At 42.6% G+C, this 16,264-nt stretch overlaps 1 protein-coding gene across 2 annotated transcripts in view; it reads right to left on the reverse strand.

The window, feature by feature from the left end:
* Window positions 1-10,379: 10,379 nt before the first annotated feature.
* Window positions 10,380-16,264, reverse strand: part of THRAP3 (thyroid hormone receptor associated protein 3) — a 50,924-nt gene continuing 45,039 nt past the window's right edge. Inside the window, exons 9-10 of one of the 2 annotated variants that reach the window (XM_082248468.1) lie at window positions 11,372-11,518; window positions 10,380-10,792 (exon numbers count right to left, since the gene is read on the reverse strand). In XM_082248468.1, the coding sequence (XP_082104594.1) occupies window positions 10,580-10,792; window positions 11,372-11,518 (360 nt within the window). In that variant the 3' untranslated portion in view covers window positions 10,380-10,579. Of the gene's footprint in view, window positions 10,898-11,371; window positions 11,519-16,264 lie in introns of both variants that reach the window. The other variant, XM_082248469.1, reaches the window with a different exon arrangement.

Genomic DNA, 16,264 nt, shown 5'->3' on the forward strand with positions numbered 1-16,264 from the left:
TAGCGCCCCTCAGTGTTACCTGCCTTTTTGGACCCCACAGAGAGAGAGAGACCCCAAGGCTCATCCCTGATGCACAGAAGTTTTCTATCAGCCTGCTCAGTGCTGTCCTGTTACAGACAGGAAGTCTTTGGCCCTTTTTCCTGGGTAAAGGAGGCGGCTCCGCCCCTTAACACGCCTTCCGGCGCCTCCCCCTGGCTCCACGAGGTGTTTGGTCACCTCAAACATGGCCGCCCCCATGCTGGAGACACGAGGCTACGCCAATATGGCGGCCTCGTGTGATCTGCAAGACAATAGCGGCGGCCTGTTAGGATAGCGGCGGCTAGCAGCGGCCTGCGGGATGCTGTATTCGGCCTAGCGGCCTGCGGGAGTGCATCGGCCCCACAAACTTCACCCTGGATGGTGATAAGCCTGGCCGACGGTACAGGACCCTGGCGGGCCGTATGCGGTCCGTGGGTCGTCGGGAGATGCCACAAAACAGATGCTGTGCAGCCCGTGGAAGCTGGAGGAATGGCGATCTGGACTGCAGTACTCAGGCATAGGCATCAGCCTGTGTACCTCTGACAGGTAGGATACCTTTTACTTCAATAGTAACGCCCCTTTTAGTGCTGCCACTGACTTCAGTCATACTTACAGACTTACAATGACTTTAGATCGTCAGCTCCCAAACCAAGCCTCCTGGTTATTTTTCACAAAAATCACACTCAAATTGGGGGATCTGTGACTTATTATAGGATAGAGGGGAGATCCATCCTACCATCCCAGAGAGGGGCCCGCGTCCACCACAAACCCGACAGGGGGAGAGGGGGAACATACTACTCACCATACCGGAACCAGGCGGGCGCCAACTCCTGACAGAACCCCTCTCCACCGGGGTGGGGGGGCTGTCGACCAATATGGATGCCGTGACTCTGTTGGTCATTGGCGTCCAGGCGAGACGTTTAACTCGCAGGGTCAGTCCCCGTCCAGTGGGACTATGTCGCGGCCGACCCAGCGCGGAGCTTTGGCCTGCACACGCTCGTAGGCTGAACTGGGGTGACCACTGGATCTCAACATCCAGCCCGTCGCCCAGTTCCAGCTTACTTGCTTGAAGATCTCACAGGAAACTGGAGAAAAGAGCGGTCTAAAAAATCTTTCTAAGAAAAAAATCCTGCCAGGACCAAAGATCCCAGCAAGGCATCTAGGTCCTTACTCCTAACTAGACAGGAAAAAAACTGATTTGCTGTAGCAGGAAGTGAGAGGATATACCCTCTGGGACTGCCCCTAGGGTGTGGCCAGAACGTTTTCTTTCCTGTCTAGTCCTACTCCTGTAGAGGGCAGTATAACCCGAGTTGTTATTAGTCAACGAGGACTACGTCTGTCAATGAGCGACAGAGAAATATTGTTTTTTTTTTCAAAATTGTCGCTCTTTTTTTGTCGAAATGAGGAAGATTTCAGCGAGAAAGTAACATGTGGCGTGCATAGTGCGCCGCAGCGATTAATGGGTGTAGTTTAATTATGATGGCTGGGAAGGTGCAAGCTGACACCCCCCATACCCTTTAGCTGCAGAGGGAGTGCCTGGAGATGTACACATGCTGCAGGTGTGATGGTTTGCTTCACTGCTGCAACATAAATGTTACTGCTTGTTGAACTTGACCCATGGAAGTGAATGGTGCCCCACAATGGTTTTCAATGCACATGATTGCAGCATGCTTGTGCAGGAATGGAGGGGTAAATCAGACAGTAAGGAGGCGACACAACGGCTCCTTACCATCTGTCAAATACTCTCTGAAGAGCAATCTGAATGCGGATTACTTTTCAGAGACCAAATCATGTGTTTTTAGAATTTTTTTTTTTTAAACTGCCTTGTTGGGGGGCTTTGTTGAAATATCAGGGCTCTAAACAGACCCTAGATGTTTCATGTTTGATGCATTTTTGGTGCATGTGAAAATGCATGTGTTAGCAGATGTGTGGTGTGCCAGTAACAATTAATGGCACTGTCACATGTCTGCTAATAGACAGTGTGGGCTTGATTTACTAAAAGTAGAGAGTGCAAAATCTGGTGCAGCTCTGCATAGAAACCAATCAGCTTCTAACTTTAGTTTGGTTCATTAAGCGTTGACAATAAAAGCTGGAAGCTGATTGGTTTTTCTGCAGAGTTGCACCACATTTTGCACTCTGCAGTTTTAGTAAATCAACTCCTGTGTCTCTGTGTGTGTGTCAGGAAAGCCGCAATTTTGTGGCCGACATGGAAAGATGTGAATAGCTTTATAGAGGGCTCACACTGGTGCGCTGCAGTTTGTCCACAATGTGATTGTATGTGCACTTTACCTGGGTTCTAGGTGCGCTTCTATTGAATTATATTACACAGTGCGTTTTCTGAAACCGCATCAAAGATGCAGCGTACAGGACTTTGATGCCCTTTCATGAAAAAGCACTTTGTAATAGAATTCAATAGAAGTGCACATCACACTATGGCCAAACCGCAGCGCACCGGTTATTAGGGATAGAAGATTGAATAGGCGGGGAAGGGGGGGTGGAGTGGTAGGTCTGGGTAGTAAGAATATGTGTTAAAAAGCAAAGTGAATGACTGTAAAGAAAGTGCTTAGGCTGCATTTTAGGGACAGGACAGTTAGTAGAGGACTTAAAGCTGTTGTATACTGAAGAAAAAAAAAAAAAACAAACCCTGCAAGACAAAGGCATAATGAGCTAGTATGCATCACATACTAGCTCAATATGAAATACCTTAAAACGAAGCCCCGACATGGACCCCTGGACACCGCTGTGGGAGCTGACATGCTCCCTCACCGTCTCTTCCGTGTTCGGCGGCCCCGGCGCTGTGAATGGCCGGAGCCGCGATGACGTCACTCCCGCGCACATGAGTCACTTTCCGGCAAGGAGCTCTGAAGTTCCGCCGGACCTTCAGAGCGCATGCGCCGCTAGCATCAGCGGCTGCATGCAGGGCAAATATCTCCTAAACCTTGCAGGTTTAGGAGATATCAATTGTATATATATATATATATATATATATATATATATATATTAGTATAGGCTTACCTGTAGGTAAAAGTCACAAAAATGAGTATACTAACGCTTTAACTGGGATGGAAAGGGTGTCAGTCAAAGGCTGGGTGGAATGCAATGTAGATTTATGGAGGGGACAGCCTGATAGAAGAAGGTGAAGAGTTAATGTGAACAGGAGAGAGGAGAACATCAATCATTGCTTACTTACCATTGTGAGAGATGTGCTGGAAGTGAGAATGAGCTGACAGGGGGGAGGGGAGCTTGAAAGGAGAGGAGCGATTAAAGGGTGCAGGAGAGATAAGGCAGAGTTGAAGTTGCTGTAACGGAGGAGCTGAGGAATTGATTCCTTGTGCAGTAACAGGAGGGAGCAGCATGACAGTCACTCTTGTTCGCAGGAGAAGCAGCAGGAGCTCCCAGTGCACCCCTCTCCTCATCACATATTTGGACACTGCCCAGGCTCAGGGGAAAGTCTCAGTCAAGCGGCTGTAAAGAGAGTAACGCCGGCTTAAGCACCGCCCCTACAACGTCAGGCTGGACCAATCACAGGATGGCAATGTGAGTGGGAGTGTTTGGGGCGAATCTCTCTGCGCCCAGAGGACACTCTAAAGGCCGCCAATCACTGCAAAAGAAAAGAGGCACATGATGCCAAAACCCCACCCCTCCCATAGCCAGCAATGTGTCCGGCACCCCGCTGGCATATTAAAAGGTACACTTTTTTATGCTGCATTTTTACTGTGACTAGCCTGGGGGGGGGGGGGGGGGGGGGCGGCGCCCTTGCACCCCCTATTGACCAGCCGCCACTGCATCCCAGAAGTGAATTTCCTTTGTGTGCTCAGCAGCAGGGCGCAAAGATTGAAGACGATGGGGTGATTGACTAAATCTGGTGCAGTTGTGCACGCTTCTAACTTCAGTTTGTCCAATTAAGCTTTGACAAAAAACCTGGAAGGTGATTGATTTTATGCAGAGATGCATACGATTTTGCACTCTCCAGCTTTAGTAAATAAACCCCATCATCCTCAATAAGGTGGAAGACAAATATGAATAAACAATCTTAGTCCAGGTAAGACATTTCTGGTTCTGGAGTGGCTTGACACAAAGAATGTGACAATTGTGGCCCATGTCCTGGATACGTCTGCGTGTGGTGCATCTTGAAGCACTGACACCAGCCATAGTACACTCCTTATGAATCTCACTCAAACTCTCGAATGGCCTTTGCTTTACAATCCTCTAAAGGCTGCGGTTGTCTCTGTTGCTTGTGCTCATCTACCACACTCTTTCCTTCCACTCAACTTTTCATTAATATGCTTGGATACAGCACTCTGAATAGCCAGCTTCTTTAGCAATGACCTGTTGCGACTTACCCTCCTTGTGGAGGGTGTCAATGACTGTCTCCTGGACAACTGTCAAGTCAGCAGTTTACACCATGATTGGAACCAGACCATTTAAAGGATCAGGAAACCTTTACCGGTGTTTTGCGTTAAATAGCTGATTAGAGTGACACAATGAGTCTACAATGTTCAACTTTTTCACAATATTCTAATTTCCTGAGATACTGAATTTGGGGTTTTCATCACTAGCTGTTAAGCCATAATCATCAAAATATAAAAATAAAATGCTTGAAATATATCACTATGTGTAATGAATCTATACAATATGAGTTTTACTTTTTGAATTGCATTACTGAAATACATTTTTTTGATGACATTCGAATTTTTACGATGCACCTGTACTGTTTACGTAGTTCTGCAAAAGGACATTTGATCCTTGCAGAAGCTGTGCAACAATGAATCATTTGCTTAGCTGAGAAAAGAATACCTCCAGAATTACAAGCATTGCAAGAATTGAGGAAACCAATGCAAGCTTTACTGTTTTTTCAGAGGTCTGCTTTTTTTTTTTATTTTTATCCCTGAGCATTCTCAGTGTTGTAATAAGCATAATCAGCATGTGTTTGTGTTAGCTGCATTACACACTGGCCATAGATGGATCAAAATTTGGTCAGTTCAGCAGGGACCAGACAAAATCGATCCATCTATGGTGGTTCCTGTTCGAGGGAAGTCAATCTAATGATTGACACCTCTCGAACCTGCAGGTAAATTTTTCGTTCGACAATCATCTGCAGCCATACAGCTGCAGTGCCGATCAGAGTATTTTCACAGCAGAGGCGCTCCTGCTGTCAGAATACAATAGCACAGGGGGGAGGATTCCTCTATCCGCTTTGATTGTGAGAGCCATCTAATTACTGAGCTAATTGTGCATCCTTCCTTTCTTTTAGAGAGTTCTAGATCTTCCTTGATGGTATATTGTTAGGACAGTATCTAGGTTTGTGCTTTTCTCCAATCAGCACCTTGCTTGATTACTGTAGATTTTGTATTTACTGCAATTTTTTTTCATATAAACTTTTATTACATGGTATACTTCTGTATATCATTGTTTAACATTTTTTATTTACTTACATACTTTTACCCACTTTTTATGTGCAGAATCAGATATAGGGTTAGCAACTGTTCACATTTTTGTCAGTGGTTCAAAAACTTTGAAATCAAGGCCCTCTTTACATATCTAGGCTCAAGGTTTAGCACATCTAAAGTCTGTGTACACCTTTACTAGTAGGTTGCATAAAGGAAATCTGTCATGAGAGAAACAGATGGTTATTGCTTACCTTCTGAAAATGCTAGTTGTATGGCTGCCTTGCTAATGCTTTAGCTTCAATACCCAGTGAAGTGAGTAGCCTTAGATGGTACACAGAAATGAAACAAATCCTACATAACTTACTTCTTTATCTGCAGTCCTCTCTTGTCTACAGCCATTCAAAAGTGCACAATTTTGATAAAATCCTTCAGCATCCACATAGGCAGAGGAATGAAGGAACATGCAGAGCTGTGTTCTGAATAGACAAGCTGTGTGCTCATCTCCCTCCCCGTCACAAATCTATCCAGTGGCGTAGCGTGGGGGGTGCAGGGGGGGCCGGCCGCAACATCTGGGGGGGCGCATCCGCAGGGTCACTTGGTTTGTCTGACTCTGACATACACAGTTCACACACTGTCTGCGGCTGCCTCCATCTTTAGGCTGGGAGATGTCCAGCGCGGCCGCCCTATGGCTGAAAATGGCGGGGCTAGACTGTGCCTCACCTGTCCATTGGTGTAGGGTGGGGTGACGTTGCAAGCCAAGCCCCGCCTATGCTGCCTCTCCTCACTGCTCAGTCAGTTTAGCAGCGTGTCAGCAGCCTGGCGCTGTCAGAGCGGGGTTTCTTTTTAATCACCTGATTAGAGCCAGAGACTCTAATAGGCTTAAAAAAAAAAGGGTGGACACGGGGCGCAGAACAGTGCGCCCCAAGCCCACCCATTGTGTGACAATAGCAAATGAAAATCCGAGACCCGCTTCGTGATTGGCCGAAAGGCGAACGCATGCCATTGGCCGAGGAGGCGGGAGGACTCGGAGACGCAGGGAACTGAGGAGAAGCAGCCGCTGCAGGTAAGTTTCTTTGCATTGAAGGGAGCACGCTGGTCTGTCTGCATTGAAGGGGGGCACGCTGGTCAGTCTGCATTGAAAGGGGGCACGCTGGTCAGTCTGCATTGAAAGGGGGCACGCTGGTCAGTCTGCATTGAAAGGGGGCACGCTGGTCAGTCTGCATTGAAAGGGGGCACGCTGGTCAGTCTGCATTGAAAGGGGGCACGCTGGTCAGTCTGCATTGAAAGGGGGCACGCTGGTCAGTCTGCATTGAAAGGGGGCACGCTGGTCATTCTGCATTGAAGGGGGGCACGCTGGTCTCTCTGCATTGAAGGGGGGCACGCTGGTCTCTCTGCATTGAAGGGGGGCACGCTGGTCTCTCTGCATTGAAGGGGGGCACGCTGGTCTCTCTGCATTGAAGGGGGGCACGCTGGTCTCTCTGCATTGAAAGGCTGGTCATTTTACTTTAATTACATCAGTATTTTCATAACAAACAATACATGTGCTTAAGGGGTAAGGGTTTCTTTAACTAATCTAGTGGAAGAGACTCGAGTGCTAAAATCCCGCGGGTTAGGTACGCAAATTACTTGCCTTGCCCCGGGTGCTGACAACCCACGCTACGCCACTGAATCCATCTCATGTGTCAGGAAAACAGCTTAGAAGTAACTCATGTTGATAGAGGAATGAAGCATGGGAGAGAAACTACTTTCAGAGCGTTGGAGAGAGACAGGTAAACCCTACATATGATTATATTGCCTTGTTTGGATTTCACAACTGTGGTTTACAGCCACTTTAAATATGTAAATAATTTATTGGCCATAGTCTGAACAAGCAGTATAACACTTTAAAACAAGTCCTCACTAACCTCTCCAGCAAATTCTATTGTACAGTAATGTATTCTCAAAGATCCCGATAAAGGCAAAGCCAAGTTGTGCTCTCATAGGGGAAAAACCAAAACAAAATGAAAACCCTTTAGCACATCTGTTGTAAACTTTGTAAAGCAAGGCTGTAAAGTAAAAAGGCAAAGGTGACCAGCGCTATGGAAGTGTGCGAATAACGTGTAATAATAATCAGGTGTAAGCTGCCAGCAACAAAACCCCAAGGGGTTAAATTAAGTGAAAGTGCAAAGGAGTTGCCCCGGCGCTATGTATAGGTGACAGGGTGTCAACTAAAAACAGTATGTGCCACAAAGTGATAAAGTTGAGGGACAGTGTATTAAAATAAATAAATTAGTGCACATATAAAATAAATATTGTTCCACTTTGAGAAAAAATACTTTTGCTGGGTATAGAAACCAGCGTGAGAAGGTGCTCATGTGCGAATAACGAAATAAATCAACACTGGTGAAAATGGCGAGCAAAGAAAAACTCACGGTGCAGGCTGTTGGTGATCAGTTCGGTCTCCCCGGGAAGCTTACGCGTTCCACGGTCGGATGCTCGAAAACCAGAAGTGACGTATGACGCAATAGACTCCGCCCTACGCGTTTCGTCAGAGGACGTCTGCTGGAGCGGCGTCGAACAGCCTGCACCGTGAGTTTTTCTTTGCTCGCCATTTTACTAGTACTTATATCCGCATCCAATCGGGTTCCCTTTCTCTTGTATTTTATGACATCTATTGGCGTGTGCCTGCTCGCCGAAGGGAAGGAACCCCTGTAACTGTGCCCAATTCATCCAAGTGAAAATCACGGAAAAACAGGTTGTATACCAGTTGCGACATTTAGTGGCCACACTAGTGGATGTAACTCTCCTTTGTTCAACACATTGGGAATTTCTTCTCACTTTTGATTTGTTTGCACTTTATAAGAATTCCCCTAATATCTGTTTAACACTGGTTCACCATATTTATCTCCAGTGACACTGATATTTTTGCACTGTATATATATACACAAGTTTATATTTGCAATAAATCATCATCACTTTTCACCAGTGTTGATTTATTTCGTTATTCGCACATGAGCACCTTCTCACGCTGGTTTCTATACCCAGCAAAAGTATTTTTTCCCCAAAGTGGAACAATATTTATTTTATATGTGCACTAATTTATTTATTTTAAAACACTGTCCCTCAACTTTATCACTTTGTGGCACATACTGTTTTTAGTTGACACCCTGTCACCTATAGGTAGCGCCGGGGCAACTCCTTTGCACTTTCACTGTTTTTTAAAGTGCCTCTACTGTGTTTGTAATATATACATACTTAAAGTGCATAATTTGGATATAGGCTTGCGTTAAGTCAATAGCCTACAGAAATTAGAGATACTTTAAGTCACTCCAACCAGTTTGCCTCATTCTTGCTCTCGGTCTTAATGCTTGAAGTCCCAACAACTTGTTCACAAGGCCGCCAGCAATGGCAAACCATATATTTCTTTCAGGCTCAAGGGCTTAGCACTTACACAACCTGTGGGGCAGGACATTTATCTGGTGGTCACAAATGTTACCAGAATATTTGACGAGGTTCCCCTGCCCCCCCCCCCCCCCCCCAGTTAGAACAAAAAATGTTTTATGGAAGTAAGGCAGTCAACCAATTTAAAAAAGTTTGTTGATTCAGAAAAAAAAATTGTGCATTTATTTTTTCCCCCCACGGGAGCCTTGAAAGCACTGCACCCATAATCAGTGGATCAGGGGTGAAACATTAGGCTTCTGCAGACAAGCTTTCTACACATACTTTCATACAGGCTGTTCATTCAGAACTATAAGCCACCAGCCACAGTTCCCCCGGGAAACAGGCATGTTACATGTTCCACCCTAAATTCATTAAAGGCTAAGTTCACCTTCCGGAACATATTATGTACCACCTGTAATGAGAAGGTTGAATATAACTTAAGGTGTGGTACTTCAATCTCTGGAAGAAAGTTCAACTTACAATGTAGTGTAATGCTTTAGCAAACTGAATGTAAACATATTAGGGTTTACGCCTACTTAAAGTGTATGTTCCCTTTTGCAGCCAAATTGGGGTAAGACATACTTTATGCAATGTGAATGAGAACATAATAGTATAATGTAAAAAGAAAAAGAAAAAATTTGCAGATGGGGCTTAATGTTTACCAAAATTACCCTGTCTGTGCTGTGTTAGCAAAGTTCATTATCAGTTAAATCTACATTTGCACACCGTCTGTCCTAACAAAGGGATAAAGATCTAGAAGCTGGGCTTCTGCATTGTATGTTCATGTTTGAGTTTCCTCTCAATTGAAATTATTCAGAGGGGGTCTGCAGTCTGCCCAAGCCTACTCCATACACACACACTTAGAAAAGAAAGTTTTTTTTTTTTTAAATAAAAGAAAGTTTAAAAAAAAAAAAAAAAACATTTTTAGGTATGCTGCGTGAATGTGAACATAAACATAGTGAGGTTTTCTCAAATTTGACTGTAAAGATAGGTGGAAAAACACTTTAAGGTTTACGAGAAGTCTGCATTAGACCTGCCTACTCAAATTTATATTTTATTCCTCATGTGTGACATAGGAAGAGAAGTGTTTTCCGTAGTTTTCCTAAAGTACTTTAGGTGGTCACTGTACATGCCAAAAGTATAAACAAAAAAAGTAGAACATTTAATTTTGTACCCATTTTTAAAAAGGACAAAGTAACTGGTTATGTATAATTAAAAGTTTTTAGACAAAAACAAGACAATTTTTTGTACCCATAAACGTTTATTTCAACGTTTTTAAGGAAAAGCCTCAAAATATTTCTCTAAAAAGGGTACCGTCATTTTGGTAACTATGTATTAAGCAAGCTTAAAACAGGTACAGGTAATAAAAAAAAGAAAAACAAATTCTTTACAGGAATTCCAATATAACAAAATGATACAGGACATTGCTTTGTGGATGGTATGTTGAAGTTACACACAAATATCAGATTTAGGTTTCATAAAAGATCAAAATGTATGCATACTCAGGATAGGTAGTGGAAATGTGTCAAGGTCCAGACCTACAGTATCCCCTTAAATTTATATTATTCACCAAAATTGACATAACATATGAATTAAAAAAAAAAAAATACAAATCAAAAATGAGTGAAAAATATAAAATCAAGTATTTGTCAATAGAGAACTATTTGATTAAGTGGAAAAATATCAGCAGATCACAATATCCTATGTAAAGGGTTGTAGGAAAGAGTCCAATGTTAGAATGTGAAATCTGGCTAATCCATTTGCAAGCTGCCTTTCTCATCCTTTTCTGCTCCACTCTCGTCTTCCTCTATTTCTCCCTCCTCCCCGCTGAACTTGTCATGGGCCCACTTGGGGCTGGTGCCGGGCTTTCGAAATAAGAACCTGCCCCTTCCTCGAGGGAAACTGGCACGGCCTCTCCCACGATTCACCCATTTCTCCTCGTTTTCCCCTTCCCGGTCATCATGCTGCAGAGAGATGAGAATGGATCAAGACGGTGTCGGGATACTGATTGTCACTGTAATGTATGGGCGCCTCCACATTATGCACTGGTCTTTTGTTTACCACCGCACCTGAAAATATACATGCTGCTATAACACGCAAAATGGGAACATGACCTTTTTATCCTAAGCTGTTAAACGTGCAAAATACCCTCCATAAAACAAAAAAAAAAAAAAAGTTGCTAAATTTCAAGTTATTTATTCTAACGCTTGGTAACCAGTTTTGTGCCCATTAGTATTAGACAGTTTCAGGGTTTTGAATGTGAAGGAAATAAGTAGGAAGATCATGTACAAACTACTAAAAACTAAACATTTTCTATAGCCTAAAGTTAAGTTTATTTAAAGATGCTAAATAAAAGACCATCTTCTAGGCAACACTTACCAAATAAGAGCAAAGGAGACAAACAATAGAAATAAGACTCCTGCCACATAGCTTTCTGTCCCCAGGCACAGATGCCATGGAGTGGTCTTAAAATATACATATTAACCAAGCTTGCTAAAAAAAAGTGCACCAATTAAACTACCTGAACTAGTAAGCATACTTACCAGGTAATACTTTTTGCTTTTGGGTGTGTACTCTGGATCCCATTCCTCTTCCCGGTTGTTGCGTTTCTGGAAATCATTATTGTTGTTATTGTTATTTCCTGGAAATACACCTCTGCCCCAAGGTCTTGTCCCTCTGGCCCTGTATTGCTGTGGGGACAATTTAAATTCACATAAAACAAATGTCACCATCAATTCAACTGAAAGGGCACATTAAAACACAAATAATTCAATGCACTGGTGTCTAGGCATAATGCCAAGAGATGCAAATTTAAAAAAAAAAAATAAATCCACACAAGCCAACAGGCTGTTTCTACCAAGAACACTGAGAATGTTTGTACAACACCTCCAATCAACTGAAGCTGACCAATGTAGTTTTTCAATAAAGCCTACTGAGCTGTGTAATTGCACAGAAAATAAAGGACTCCTAAATTCACCGCTCTTTTCTAGAGAGACATTAACAAAAGTAAAACAGATTGCAATATATCCATCCTGGAAGAAGCATTGCAGTATATAGTAGACATCCAGAATTCTGTATCTTTACACAGCACTCGGTTTTTCCAGGTTCCTAATCAAGAATACCTTTTCTTGTAAATGTAATGGTAAAGGCAACTAGGTCCATGCCACCTGTATCTCTCTGCAGACATTCACAGCTGCAAGGAAAGTGCACTTTTTCTAAAAAGAAAAATACCCACTGCACAAACTACTCTATAATTTATTTTCTATGCGATTTTTTGAAACTAAAGAAACAGATCACAGATGCAAAAAAAATAGTACTTTTTTTCCTAATTTTAGGATAGTGGATGGGACATTACAAATTATACCTTTATGGCCCTATGTGGCCAACTGTACAGCCAGAACTGGGGGTTTACAGTATAGGTCCAGACTAAAATTAGAGGAAATTTCAGACTACAAACTATATACAGAGTAGAAGGAAGGGCACATACTTACAGCCCCAATTCTATAAATAAAAAAAAAAAAAAAAAAAAAAAAGTTGGGACGCTGTGTAAAATCTACATAAAAACAAAGCAATAATTTGGAAATCTCATAAACCCATATTTTATTCATAATAGAAAATAAAAAAACAAGATGTTTAAACTGAGAAAATTTATAATTTCAACCACATTAAGACCGCCCGCCGCAGAGTTACTTGAGCAGGCTGACTCTCCTACACGAACCAACACCACCGTAAACACAACTGACCGTTCTTTCTGAAATGATCAGAGCGCCTGTGATCCTTCTATATAGGATCACAGGTCTGTGGTCATTTCACAAGCCCATCCTCCCACAGTTAAGAAAACACTCCCCCAGGCTCACACTTAAACCCTTTGATCACCTCTAGGTTAACCCCTTCCCTGTCAGTGTCATTATTACAGTAACAGTGCATATGTTTAGCACCGATTACTGTAGTAATGCCACTGGTCCCCCCAAAAGTGTCAGTTAGGGGTCCAATCTGTACACCGTAATATCGCAGTCCCGCTAAAAATCGCTGATCGCCATTACGGGTAAGAAAAATAAATAAAATGACAAATCTTTCCCCTAGTTTGTAGACGCGATAACTTTTGCACACACCAAACAACGCTTAATGCAATGTTTTTTTTTACCAAAAATATGTAGCAGAATACATTGGCCTAAAAGACTGAAAATTAGATTTTTTTTTTTATTTATTTGGGGGGGGGGGGGGATATTTTCTAGCAGAATGTGAAAAAAAAATTCAGAGATTACGCTCGTTTATAGCGCAAAATATAAAAATAAATAAATAAAAAAAATAAAAAAAAAAAAATCGCACAGGTGATCAAATACCCCCAAAAGAAAGCTCCATTTGTGGGAAAATAGGACATCAATTTACTTCGGTACAGCATCGCATCACCGCGCAATTTTCCGTTAAAGTCAAGCAGTGCCGAATCACAAAAATGGCCTGGTCATTAAGGGGGCAAATCCTTCCAGTCATGAACTGGTTAAGAAAAAAAATTTAAAATTTTGAAATTAATAGCAGCAACGCATCTCAAAAAAGTTGGGACAGGGCAACAAAAAGCTGGATATGTGGTACTTACAGGTTAGAGCTGGAAGAACATTTTGGAACCGAGTAGATTAATTGGCAAAAGGTCAGTATCATGATTAGGTATAAAGAGCGCATCTTAGAGAAAGTCATAGTGTCTCAGAAGTAAAGATGGGCAGAGGTTCACCAATCTGTAAAAAGCTGCATCCAAACATTGTTAAAACAATTTTTTACTCAATGTAAACTTGCAAAGTTTATCATCTACAGTACATAGCAAAAAAGATTGAGAATCTGAAGAAATATCTATATGTAGAAGGGAGAAGGCCGAAACGCAATACTGGATGCCCATGATCCTCAGGCACTGCATTAAAAATAGGCATGCTTCTGTTATGGACAGCACTGCACAGGCTCAGGAATACTTCTAAAAATCACTGTCTGAACACAGTACACCGTGCCATCCAGATCTGTAAAGTAAAGCTCTATCATGCAACAAAGCCATATCTGAACATGAAACAAAAACACTGCAGTCTTCTCAGGGCCAAAGCTCATTTAAAGGATAAGTATATCTATATATATATATTAAAATTCACAGGTAAAAAAAATGTGCATCTACTATTTTTTTGGTTTAGGAGCTTTGCACCAGTGACCAGCAGATCATTGCTGGAGCCATGTAGGTCTCCTGCAGATTGTCCATGTGAGCTGGCTGTCCGAACACGATACGGGCAGGCAGTTTCACATCAACAGGAAGAATCAAACTACCACAGCGTTCAACAGCACCGCGGTAGTTCATTGAGAACTACAAGCCAACAGCCGAACAGGCTGACTGTAGTTGTAGCTCATCCATTCACAGAACTCTGAATGAATGATAAGGCTGTGTGAGCCGAGCACGGCACAGCCACACTCGTTTTAAAAAGTGACAGCTAGTATGGGGAACTTCTCCCTGAACTGCTGTCACAAAGTCCTGGGAACGCCAAGCAGCCGCAGGATTAGTAACGTTCGATATTTCGTCCTAAAAATGGGTGGAACATGTAACACGTTCCCAAAGGTGAACTTCTGTTGCAAAACCGAAAACTGTTCTGTGGTCAGACATTGACATTCTTTTTGGCAAGCATGGATGCCACCTCGTCCTCTATCGTTACCAGTACTCAGTTCAAAAGTCTGCATCTTTGATGCTATGGGGGTTCAATTGGAATGGGAAGCTTGCACATCTGCAAAAGCACTATCAATGTTAAAGATATATCCAGGTTTTTGAGCAGCATATGCTCCCATTCAGAGGTCTTTCAGAAAAGGTCTTGCATTATTCAGCTTAACTGGGTGCTTAATTGCCCTGCCTACATTACAGGCCTTTCAGCAATATAAAATATTTGGTGCATCTTGAAACTAAAAATATGACAAAGCCGACCCAGGACTGTTGAGCAGTCAGAACCCTATAGAAGGCAAGATGGGACAATATTCCTCTACAAAAACTCCAGCAACTGGTCTCCTCAGTTCCCCGACATCCACATAGTGTTGTTAAAAGAAGGAATGATGGACCTGACAGAGCCCTGTAGCGAAGACTTCTGGAGAGCGTTAAAACTTCCTTGGCTTTCTTGCTCTGCTGAGCAACTTTAGGCATCAGTTAACCTTTGAAGAATTCTATACTGCGCAAGGTACCCTACCTCACACCCTCTATCCAAAATGTATTCAGTTAGTTTCATCATTGGATGACCTCACCTTGCCCTATATCCATAAATGAGAGAATGACTTGGACAGAACTTTCACGGAGGATCAAAAGGCACATTATTCGCTTTGCCGTTAAATCATCCATCTGTACAAGAATACAGGAAAACAACGTCAAGATCTTAACCAGGTGGTATTGTATTCCATCCTTTCTTCACAAATATCTTCTGGCTACTACCGATCGCTGCTGGAGAGGTCAGGAGGAAAGGGGGAATGCTTCTGCATATCTTTTGGTCCTGCCCCAGACTTCACTGCTTCTGGAAGGAAGTGCGCAGAATATCAAAAAAGGTTTACTATCGGATTCCAGAGGATCCTTCCTTTTTTAGGTCTCGGACATTCCGACAAACTTATAAGAAGTATATTCTGCGCCAGTATATTCAAGCTGCATAATCATACATTTCGCTCAGGTGGAAAGATCCACAACCTCCCTTCAATTGGGCTCTGACTCAACAGGGTAAAAAAAGAGTTGGACCAGATGTAGGACCATGTGCTTTCTGTTCAAAATAAACAGGTAACATTGTATTCCAAAACATGGGCCCTTTGGAATATGTTTATCTATTGTGAGAAGAGTCCTGTCGGTTGCTGGCCCCGTTGGATGGGACATAATACCTACCTACTTGAACATTCCAGGCAAGGAGACAATGACCAAACAGTTGTCAAATCTTTTGAGGTCTGGGTTCAATCCATGTCCATTTTGTCATGCTGGGTTGCACCCAGCATAATCAAGGTGCATCTCAAAAAGAAAAAAAAATACGGATTTCAGTAACTCAATTCAAAAAGTGAAACTCGTTATATAGATTCAGTACCACGGAGTGATATATTTTAAGTATTTCTTTATAATTTTGAGGATTATGGCTTACATCTAGTGAAAACCCCAAATTCAGTATTTAAGAAAATTTTAATATTGTGAAAAAGTTCAAAATTGTAGACTTAGTGTTACTCTAATCAGCTAAATAACTCCAGTAAAGGTTTCCCGAGCCTTTAAACGGTCTCTCAGTCTGGTTCAGTAGATTACACAATCATGAGGAAGACTGCTGACTTGAGTTGTCCAGAAGAGTCACTGACAAAAAAAAAGTCTTTAAAAGGTCACTGCTAAAGAAACTGGCTGTTCACAGAGTGCTGTATCCAAGCTTATTATTAGCTAGTTGAGTGGAAGGAAAAAGTGTGGGAGAAAAAAG

Source organism: Pelophylax lessonae (assembly GCF_965119305.1).
Source record: "Pelophylax lessonae genome assembly, chromosome: 2".
In the NCBI taxonomy this organism is placed as follows: domain Eukaryota; kingdom Metazoa; phylum Chordata; class Amphibia; order Anura; family Ranidae; genus Pelophylax; species Pelophylax lessonae.